Source organism: Doryrhamphus excisus, linkage group LG3 (assembly GCF_037039965.1).
Source record: "Doryrhamphus excisus strain RoL-2023G ecotype Guam linkage group LG3, RoL_Dexc_Guam_v1.1, whole genome shotgun sequence".
Lineage (NCBI taxonomy): Eukaryota > Metazoa > Chordata > Actinopteri > Syngnathiformes > Syngnathidae > Doryrhamphus > Doryrhamphus excisus.
In genome coordinates, this window is record NC_136359.1 from 16232324 (window position 1) to 16244286 (window position 11963).

Consider the following 11963-nt stretch of genomic DNA (forward strand, 5'->3'; position numbering starts at 1 on the left):
ACACTGTCAACACAAGTCATTGTTTTAACAACTCTATTTTTGTGGATGTAGTTTGGTACTGCAGTGGTGTCAAAAGTGTGGCCCACGGGCTATTTGTGGCCCACGAGTTGTTTCTTATTGGCTCGTGGCACACTGTAGAAATACAATTTAAAAATTCACATTTAAAAAAATAGAGCAAAATGACAAAATGTAAAGCGAAAAAGCTAAAATGTTGACACAGAACTTTGCCTTTAAATATATTTGCAAATGTCCCCACTGAGGGCCGAATAAAGGCATATCTTAATATGTATACAATCTAATAAAAGCAAGAGTGATGGAAGAAAAATATTTTATTAATAGTAATTTGAACCTTAAAACATACCCTTTAGGAAACATTTTTTTTTAATTACTTCCTTTGGATGGTGAATTCATCCAGAAATTATCCAGAAATTTCATCTGAAAGCCAAAAACACATCCATGACATGTTGTGAGCAGTGTATGTCACAATCATATCATGTCATAATTAAGGGGAAAATATAATGCATTCATTAATATCGGCGAGAAAACATTCATGATGAATAAACCTAAATATTTATTCTGCTTCAACCTTAGTAGCAATCCTAAAGCGTAAGTGTAGAAGATGGAATATAATAAGTGACCTGCAGATGACGCACTATCCCTGCCGAACCGTTTATGTGTCACACTGAAAGTCTTCCCTGTTTAAGTTGGAAACAGCAACACGCAAAAGGTGCTTCCCTTTCCCCGGTTCGTCATGTCGACCAGAAAGCCTCGCTCGGTGGCGAACCCTTTGGAGTCTGCTATCACTTCACCGAGTGAGAAGATACTGAAAGAATGCCACAGTTTGTATGTCGACAGCGAAAACGGTAAATACTAGACATAAACTAAGTCGTCAAGCGTGAGGTCTGACATAAAACACAAAATGGAACTAACTGTGTTATGATTGAACATTAAATAACTTTATGAATGATTACAAATATGTTCTACTGGTGCTTGAGTTTGTTGGGTACCATCCAAATACCACTTGAATGTTTTGTTAATTAAAATTGTGTTGTGTCTCTGCGGCTGTCTGTCAGCATGTGGCATTTGACATTGGACACTGGTCCTCGTCAGTGACTGTCACAATTACTGTGGACATTTGTTGCTTTTGTCCTTATTATCCTAATTTGTATTTCACACGTTCTCAGATACACACAACCTGAATATGACTGAATTGTATTAGTTGGGAAAATGCCTTACAATTCTGCAATATGACCAAAAATGAAACAATTATTCCTGAATTTGCATAAAGACTAATGTGATCCTCCTTTGCCAAGCACAAACCCTCCACCAATGTGAATAAAGATTACCTCTGTATTGTATTTCTATTCATGTCATGTTCCAGTTGTCATCTGATTACTGTTAATTAGTATTCCATGACCTGTGTGTATGATGTGTAATTTGTGTAATCCAGGCTTGGTCAAGATTGCCAGCAGCCTAGGAGTGTGCCTCCTGCCCCCCAGAAAAAAGATCACTATCATGATCATGGGGAACCATTCTGCAGGAAAAAGCTCCTTCATCAACTGGTAAAATAATTCAGTGTTACTTTTCTAGCAAGCTACTGATGTTTAACAACGTAATCAAATTATGTATGTACAGAAAATTACTTGGCTATTGGTTATTGACGGCAACCTAAAACTTTCTTTAATTTTGAATGTAGACATGGCCTCAGAGACACATTTTTATAAAAAGGCATCTTTATCTTTAGTCCAAATTCCATTCCATCGCTCTCATTTCAGGTATGTTGAAGAACACATCCAAAAAACTGGTGTTGCCATTGAAACACAAGGCTTCACATTCATCACAAGTGGTCGTAAAAGAGAATCATTGACGGTAAGAATAAGTGCTTGTGTTACTTTCAAATATGAAGGAATATTACCATCCAGCTTGATGTTTGTGTGACATTTGGATGTACCTTGTGAAGGGTGACGTAGAGATCCATTCATTATTGGCTTGTATACAAGGACATCTCCATTGGCATGCAGGGGCCACTCAGTGGCACACACACAAAACACAAAGAGTAGCTGTAAGAAAACCGTGAACATTTGTAAGACACAATTCCTTCCTGAAAGCGTTTTTCCATTAGTCAATAATGGCAATAGCTATCTGTTCCACAGTCAAATCATAATAGTCAATAACATGTTTATTAATGCGGAGGGATGTGAATCAGTAAGTCAGCCATTGTGCTAAACAAATAAAGTAGGCACTCTGGAGTTGCCATGGGAATCACTCTATTGTCCAGTGTAACATCATAATTTAAATCTAAAAAGGCGTGACCATACTTTACCATACAAAAAAGTCTGCCCAAAATGTATTGTTCTGTCTTCAATTCTGTCAATAAAAAAAAGAAAGATGGCATCATGATACTGGTTTAGATTGCTTTTAACTGTTTATCGCCACTAAATGAACAATATCTAATTCACACATAAGCAGCCTCCTTCCATGGTATAAACAGAAGGAACTACTATATATTCTCTGCAGATATTCCCTGCTGTGGTTTTAGAGAGAAAGACGAGTAATTAGTAGTGCCTGCGCTCAGAGAGGACTTACGGCTGAGGAAACAACTAAAGATTAATCCACTCCCTCTTTTCCTTTTTTTTTGTAGGGGAATGCAACACTGCATCTCTACCCCCATTTTCGACCACTCCTTGAGTTCAAAGGTAAGCCTTTTCACTCATATTGGATGCCTACATTTGCATTTTGCACTGACTATGTTATTAGACAACATATGTTGTCACTTGCCACAGAAAGAAATAGATAAACGCATTTGCTTGTAGTGTTATGTATTACTGCATCTGTGCACATGCCTTTTGTCACAGATTGCTTCCTTGTGAATCATGTATGAACTTCAATCATGCCTGAGTCATCCTTCCGACTTTCAAATGCTCATACCATTTGTCCCTGCTGTGTATGCGTTGTGGTGATTATAACGAAGTAACTCTGATTAGCATCATTCTTTAAAGACCATCGTTATTACAAATTTCCCCACTGAGGGACGAATAAAGGCATATCTTAATCTTAATTCCTGCATCAGGAGTGGTCCTGAGCCTGGGGATGGCATGGCACTCGTGTCTGGGTGTGTCTGCTGTGGGAAGGCAGTGGCAGGGATGCAGAGATGGGGGTGGGGGGAGGGGGGTGTTGCCGAGGGGGGGGGGGTGTATTGATGTATGTCTGTGCAGTGGGAATGAAGGTTCACTGGGTGCTGGCAGTATGGTGTGAGTCACAGGGCGGTGGAGGCAGGAGGAGCTGCCGAGAAATGCCCGAGCCATCAGAGACAGCACAGCTCTGCTCCGTGGGCCCGGAAAGTCGCCATGCTGCCACATCGGCTCTGGAATACAAGGATGCTTTTTATTTTAAAACTCATTGCCAACGCTTGGAAACACTCTATAACAGGCATTTTTTACCCTGCAGAGCAACTGAAGATGACTCATCAGAAATGCTGTATAGATCCTTACATAAAAGGCAGCTGATTATTCAGTTGTGGCATATCATTTCATGTCTTACATACCGTATCATGCATTGTCTGACATTATCTCAGGAGTCATCACAGATTCCATGTTAACAGATTATTTAGCAGATTTTCAGGTTGTTTTGCCTTTTCTCTAAATGCGTCTTGTTGTGCTTGTCAAATCGAAGAAATTATATCCTCATCCTCAGAATTATGTGTAGGACCTGCTTCTCACTTGCAAGGCTTTGAGAAACTTAGCACCCATTGGAGAGTTTCATCAGTCAAAAGGTGTTAGAGTGAGGATTGTTTTCGTATTTTGTATTTATCTGAGATTTGCTCTCATATTTTGGACTTCCGGACTTACCTTGACATACTTCGGAGAACCAGAAGGGTTTTGTATATCAGAGCAATGGTTTGATGCAGAATGTACCCCTTGGCTATGTGCTATCTGTTGGATTCCTTGATATGGTGGCCTTGCTGACGTGAGAGCAACATAAGGGAATGCTAATGTTCCACAGCGAACATCTCCACTGTGTGCAGTACAAGGATGTGATTTGTGTTGCCTTGTAACACCTGCTTCGCTCCGTGAAAAAGCCTCAGTGTCATCCTGTGTGTGTTTATAGAAGGAGGGTGTGGGGGTATGCGGTGGGTAGGTCTCAATAGTTGTCTTGTTCTGGTGGGAGTGTTGAAATCTCACAGTGCGTTGCCTCACAGTCGTTCTTCACTGGCTAGCTTTATGTCCCACGCCCCACGCTAAAGCTGCCAGTTGAAGAGCTGTTGTGTGTAACCATGACAACAAGCTTCTCCACACAGGGGATGGGGGAAAAACAGTGACTTGGCAAATTCATGTACAGTATGTGTGAAAATTTTCACCCATTTTCCTCTATGAATTCATTACTGGATTGTAATTTTTGCTTTGTGCAGCTTTGTTTGTGGTTATTTTTAATTAGTATTTCATTAGTCTTTATTTTTGATATACGTAAGAGTGTTGAAGAAATTTTGAGGCATGTAATTGTCAACCTGACAGTTTCCTGCTTCCACATGTATCACAAACTGCATATTTTATATTACAGGTGTTATGGACTATGTATCTTCCGAGATATCAACCTCCAAGCAGAAGAAGTTCAGCCTTGTGACCTTTGTGGACACACCTGGCTTAGTGGATGGGGACATGATCTACCCTTTTAATGTTAACAGTGCCATCACATGGCTAGGTAAGTCCTCCGCACAGCACCACATGGGTACTTTAAAGTATGAGGTTACAGTGTTTCTTTTTTGTGCAGGAGAACAGTCAGACCTGATATTTGTGTTCTTTGACCCAATGGGTCAGGCGTTGTGCAAGCGCACGCTGAACATTGTTGAGAAGCTGAGTGAGAAATGTGGAGACAAGCTGTTGTTTTACCTCAGCAAGGCTGATGAAGCTGGAAAGGAAACCGATCGACAGGTGTGTGAGTTGACGGCATGTTTTTACTTTTCCCAAAGGTATCAGCTCAACAGTGCCAAAACCTGTTTTTTTGTGCAGAGAGTGATGATGCAGATAGTCCAGGAATTGTGCCGCCGCCCAGGTCTCAACAAATGTGGGTTTGAAATGCCAACGATATATATCCCTAACCCACAGAAGGTAAACTTTAGCCTATTTGTTTACAGTACATACTGTACAATATGTACACCAACCACTCACAATACTATGGCTACTTATACAATTTAATGAGTCAACACAAGAGCTCTATCAAAAAACGTATTATTCCAAATACAGTATATTGCTCATTTTACAGCTCAATTTAGCAATACTGGAGACCCGAGTTCGATTCCACCCTCGGGCATCGCTGTGTGTGCATGTTCTCCTGTGGATGCGTGGGTTTTCTCTACGGACTCCGGCTTCCTCCCCCATTCCAAAAAAATGGCGACTCCACATTGTCCATAGGTATGAATGTGAGTGTGGGTGTGTTTGTTTATATGTGCCCTGTGATTGGCTGGCGACCAGTCCAGGGTGTACCCCGCCGCTCGTCTGAAGACAGCTGGGATAGGCTCCAGCATCCCCGCAACCCTCATGAGGATAAGAGGGAGAAAATGAATGAATTTAGCAATACTGTATGTAGTTTGCAATGGTGTATAACTGCACTACATGTGTTATTTGTAATATCTGGTCTCTTATGTCCTGTAGTTAAATAGGGTAAACAAAATATTACAAGCATCTCACTACAACCTATCACAATAATGATATTATTCAGTTAATACCTTTCTGACAGTATGTTTGATACAACTCTTGTATTGGATCTTTTAATAGTGAATCTTAAAACAAATATGTTCTCTGATGATATTTTCTTCCCCAGTTTTTTTTTTAATAACGCTCATCTAGTGGTCTGGATTGAAGGTTCAGTTGTCCTTGGGGTCAGTCATCCGCTGATTAGGAATGTAATATATTTCCTTTAGGCCGCTGATGAACAAGATGACTCATTGTTGATGAGAGCACATACCATTGTAAACAAGGCCGCTGATCAGCCACCTTTGACAATAGCCCTGAGTTATGGTGCCATATTGATTCACAGCCGCAAATACACAATCATCATCCTCCAATTGTGGTAGCATCTTGTGTCCAGACCACCCCTTTTTTTGTTGAACTAAGTGCTGCCTCTGCCATGCTAAAGTGCATGTGGCGCTGACACTTTCCCAGTATATACCATATATCCAAGTGCAATTCTAAAGGCCTTTTGTCTCGCTCAGCCAAGCCGGTGTGTGAACCAGATCGACGGAGTTTGTCAGACCATCGAAAAGACCATCAACCAGGCTGTGCAGAGAACTTTGGACCACTTAGAGAAAGACTGTGATTTAATTTGCTCCACCATCAACAGCAGACTACAACAGGATAGGTGAGGCACACTTGGTAAAGTCATACAATATTACATTTATCGTTTCCCTTCTTGTACAACCTGCAGGACGGATGCCTCATACAACAAAAGTCTCAGGCTGCACTCGTTCGTTTGCGGTGCTATGGGAACTGTCCTTCCGCTGCTTTTCATCCTCAGTTTCATTGTGAGCACCTTTTCCAAGAAGCAGCTGAGTGAGCTGATTGGAGAGGGGCTGGCACACACCCTCTGTATCTGCACAGTGAGTCTCTTTGCTCGTTCTTATGCCTGCACAATAGGAAGAGCTCCATTAAAGTAATTTGACTACTTGCATTTCTCCTGTCATTAAATAAGGCAGCAATATTTTTTTCTTCCAGTGTGATGCAGTGCAACTACAAATGCAGTAATAAACATTTTTCATGATTGCATCAAACCTTGTTTTTTATGCAGCATAGTGAATAGTGATGGCCTGTGCTAATGTACTTCATGTTATTATGTAGCTCCAATCATTGGGACCAACTCTTTTTTCCCCACATCCACTTCATAGGGAATTGTGATGTACTTATGGGAATGGATTCCAGAGGATGGACAAGTCATTTTTGTGATCCTTTTTGGGGCCTTTTGCTACCTCCTACTTTTTCTAGCTAAATATTTTTCTGGGTAAGTACCGCAAACTGTGTTAGAAATACGTGGGATGCTCAGATTTTTCTGCTGCCGATTCTGATACCATATCATCCATGAGTGAGATTGGTCGATACCAATGGATTAACTAAATTTTTCACTATTGGCCAGGGCGGGTGTTATTTGTTCAAATTGTACACTTTGTTTACCAAACAGATCTTCCACACAAACAGTGGTCACTGTGTCGTAGTATCACCGTCCTAAACCTATACAGATATCATGTTTGTGTTGTCATGACATAAATTGGCTTTGAAATGCATTAATTGGCATATGTCGAACACCTGTTATATACAGAAATCAGATACTAATCGGTGGCCGATCGATGAGAGCATCCTTAATAAATACCTTTCCCTTTCATAATCTATTTTTTGGAGGACATGAATTCGAAGTGAATGCTGTGTTGTTCCACTTCTAGTCAAGGATACAAGACTCTAACAAAGAAGGAGAAGAGAGCAATGACAGAGTACAGTGATTATATCCAGGATATCGTCAAAGCCAAAAAGGTGAGATTCATAACATTCTGAACGTGTCCAGATCCGCTTTCTTAACATTTTTCTTTTGTAGCCACAGTATTGTATAATTACTATGTTGGGATGGATTATAGTATTACGCCAATAATAACATCCAAACCAACTTGACTAGCTTTGGGTCTGTGAGTCTGTGTGGCCTCAGTCCTCAATATACTTGCTGTAGCATGCAGGATTTTACAAATTGTCTGTGACGTGATGGAGGAATGCACAGTGCATGCAGTGGGTGTTGCCTCAAGAGCCTAACAGAAAGCTGTGTGCTATGTGCATGGAACTTGAGGATATGCCGAGCAACTACCCCAATTACGAAGGGGTGCACGATAAATATCGGACCAATATGAGGGTTTATGATGTCATACCGATATATCCGATAGCATAAGAAAATAGTTCAGATAACCTGGGATGCTCCGATCGAAACTTCAGTATCGCCACCATGGCGCCCCAAAAGCCCACAAAGACGCCCGTAATGCTGTAGAAACTGCCTTAAATCAACCGCAAAGAAATGGCGTCCTCCACCATCGATGACAGCGGACCTGTCACATTTAACTTTGTCTCCAAGTGTACACAAACTACAGTTAAATCTAATTTTTAAAAATAATACATACAAAATAGTATCGATATCAGTATTGAGAAGGAAGCTTTGTTTCGGTATCCGCTTGCAAAAAAATATCGCACATCCTTACAACTAAGTAGTTTTTTTTCTGTTTCTTGGAAACACTACAGTTTATAATTGTATACATATTTGTGAATGTATATCTCACTGTTCATTTCCTCCACAGGGTAAATTGTATGAATGGTACCTCCAGCAATGTGTTGCAGAATATGACCTTTGAACCAGTGCAAGATGACAATGCTTCACACATGTATGTTAACGCAGTGCTGAAAGGTCAGAGGTATACACACACAAAAGTGGCTCTGAAGTATTTGATGAAACACTGGAAGATTTGTACTCATACTGACAATCATCTACCAAATATTGTAGCCAAGGTTGAACAATTGTTAGAAAGTGCCTTTTTCACTTCAATATACTCAGGAGACTATGATTATAGTATTAATAGTGTGGATTTATTTTTATAATGTTTTGTAGGTTATATTACAAAATTAGTTCAAATTTTTCTATGATATCTTAAAACATTAATTATACCATCCACTTACTTATTCTCAAACCTTGCTGCTCTGTCCACTGATGACACGAGAATGTACTATTTAAATAAGCAAAGCTGTGATAGTAACATTACATTTATTGTCATGCCAGTAACATGATTGTCGTTTTTATCTCTAGGCTTGTATACAGTACAGTATACACGCACCATATTATGAGATAAATACAAGAGCAGTTTAAAAAAATGCCTTTACAAAACAATGGAACAAATTGATTGCTGTATATTGCTTAATTAAGCAGTGTGACTGGGGTAAAATATAACAGCTGTCAGTATGCTGTATTGTGTAACGCACTAGTGAGGCTAGGGGCTGACTGCGGCCAATTGAATAGGGCACTTTAGCACTCAGAAGATGGTTCGACCACTGGAGCCTCAGGGTGTGAATAAAAGGACAAGATATGATTGCTTTTCATAGTTATTATTTATATATACACACAAAAATAAAGTCATGTATAGGTTATATACGTAGATAACTGGACTAGTATAAATAAATATGGCTTAATCATATACAATACAATACACTTTCGACAACACATGAATTTAGTCGGGATTCGGTCCAGGGTGAGAAGCACAGTGTCCTTAATATCCATGATCCAGTCCACAAGTGGGGGGGATAGTATCCGAAAGGAAAAGAGTTAGTTTGTTCCCACCGGAAAGCGGGGTGTGGGTAGCTCGCCATCATGTGTGGAATGTCAGAGAGGTTCAGTGGGTGAAAAAATCTGACCTACACAAGGTCAAGAAACAATTACATGGCCATCAATTCATGCTACCATTGGTACAGCATTATCAATATAATGTGCTCAGTATGAGTCACCAAGATAATTTCAAATTTAAGTTTAAAGTTCACTCTCGGTGTCAGTATAGTTCAATTATATATATATATATATATATATATATATATATATATATTCTATGACGTAACGATGGGGAACACTCAAAATGTTGCATTTAAAGTAAGACTTGTTTTTAGTCAATTTAAGTGTGCTGAGTTCAAATCTGAAGTTAGTTTTTTTCTGCAAGCTACAGATTTTATGCAATCTTTAATTTTTATTAAAAATAGAAAAAATTGAGCATTATTATAGGATATTGCAATGTCAGCCAGTATATTTAACAAGGCAAAAGAAACAGAACATTAAAATGTGATTTTAGATTAAAGTACACCATTGTTAGAAGTGCCATATGTTTTTCTGGAAGCGTTTCTCAGAAAACAGTCTTTATCGCAACGTGAGATAAGCATAATTTACAACGTTCTTCAGATAAGAGTCAATCACAGCTAATAACGCTTATCACTTTCTGTCAGTACAGTATTTTAGTCAGGCAGGAACTTGCGTTTGTAACTTTTGCGGTTGTACACTTCATCTGGGCAATCTCGTTTAATACTCCAGCAGTAGTCGGCCATCATACTTTTGTCCCAGCGACCTTGGTAGCGTTCTTCCATGATCTTTAGGTCTTGGTGGAACCGCTCTCCTTGTTCGTCACTCACAGCCCCCAGGTTTTCAGGGAACTGGTCAAGGTGGCTGTTCAAGAAATGAAGCTTGATGCTCATGTTGCACCTGAGAGCACGAAAAGCGAGGAGCATTCTGTTCACAAGTTCATTGTAGTTCTCTGCCTTGTTGTTTCCAAGGAAGTTCTGAGCGACTGCCACAAAGGATAACTATGCTGCCCTCTCCAAGGCGGTCATCTTGGCAACAAACTGATCATCACGAATGAGGGTTCGAATCTGTGGGCCATCAAACACACCTGCTTTGATCTTGTCGAACGACAACCCTGGTATAGCTTTGATTATGTGTTGGAAACATTCACCTTCGGTATCCAGTGCCTTGACAAATTGTTTCATCAAACCTAGTTTGATGTGCAGAGGAGGAAAGATGATCCTATCTCTGTCAACAATTGGGTCATGTGTCATATTTGGCATGCCTGCTTCAAGGGTTTCACGAACAGGCCAGTCCTTCTGGACCCAGTGTCTGTCTCGTGCTCGACTGTCCCACATGCAGAGGAAACATGGAAACTTGGTGAAACCTTTCTGTTGACCAAGAAGGAAGTTTACCATTTTCAAGTCTACACAAATGATCCAGTTGTGCTCACGATATTTTAAGAATTCCATGACCATTCTGATGTCATCATAGTCTTCCCGCAGATGAACTGAATGACCTACAGGCACTGCCCTGTAAACATTGCCATTATGCAAAAGAACACACTTGAGACTGCGTTTAGAACTGTCTATAAAGAGCCGCCATTTAGTTGGATCATAGTGAGGAACACCCAGTTCTTTGAGAAGACCTGGGATATCATGGCAGTAAACAAACTGTCTGTCTTCAGAAAAGAAGGTCACAAAAAGCTGGTCGCGCTTTCTGTAATATGACACTTTAACAGTGTGATCAACAAGATTTTTGCCTTGTAATCTTGATGCCAAAAGCTCAGCTGCTTTCTTTGAAAGACCTAAATCCCGAACTAAGTCATTCAGTTCAGTTTGGTGAAGAGGCTTGGGGACTGGGGGAGATTCAGTCTCTGAAGAACATTCCTCGGATTGTTCCCACTCAGTTTCTGGCAATTCATTGTCACAACTGTCTTCCTCGTTTGTATCATGTCCAATGTCTTTATCGTTTAATGAAGGCAAACCTTTGAAAACTGGAACAGGAACTTCTTCAGAGTGCAGAGCAGGCCGAATAGCTGAGGGAATGTTCGGATATACGATCTTATGTCTGTTTTTCTTGCCCACACCCGCTGTGTTTACCATGCAGAAGTAGCAATCAGTTACATGGTTGGTGGGTTCTCGCCAAATCATTGGAACTCCAAAAGGCAGACCATTGCGTTTTCCTTTGGTCCAGCTTCGGAGCATTTCCTCACAATTGTGGCACACAACATGAGGAGCCCATGGCTTGTCTTGGTCACCAAGATGAACGTCAAAATAAGCCTTGTAGGCTCGCTTCACAAACAAGGATATGTTACATCTCTGATGATGGAGTGTGTAGCAACCACAGATGTAACAGAAGGCATCAGGCTTGTTTCTACAGTGATGTCTCGATGAGGAAGCCATGTTTGATCTGGAAAAAAGAAGCATGATAAAAATATTAGAATCTATCTATGTATATAATCTCAAAACGCATAGATTTGGGTTACGTCTATTTCATCTATCTCAAATTGCATGAAAACTAGAGCTTATGGAGAAAAACTAATTTCAGATTTGAAATCAGCGCCTAAAAATCATTCAGAATCAGTTAAAAAAATCCAATGCAACAGAAAGTTGAAAAAATTGTGTTCCCCA

The 11963-nt window shown here is 40.2% G+C and overlaps 1 protein-coding gene across 1 annotated transcript; it reads left to right on the forward strand.

Annotated features, from left to right (window-relative positions):
* The first annotated feature begins 710 nt into the window (after window positions 1-710).
* LOC131128732 (uncharacterized) lies at window positions 711-9566 on the forward strand. The gene is made up of 12 exons (XM_058071840.2): window positions 711-863; window positions 1451-1562; window positions 1776-1869; window positions 2642-2696; window positions 4558-4698; window positions 4768-4928; window positions 5007-5105; window positions 6209-6354; window positions 6421-6592; window positions 6878-6990; window positions 7427-7514; window positions 8318-9566. Exons 1-12 carry the CDS (start codon window positions 752-754, stop codon window positions 8369-8371), a joined length of 1347 nt encoding a protein of 448 aa, XP_057927823.2. The 5' UTR covers window positions 711-751; the 3' UTR covers window positions 8372-9566.
* Window positions 9567-11963: the final 2397 nt, after the last annotated feature.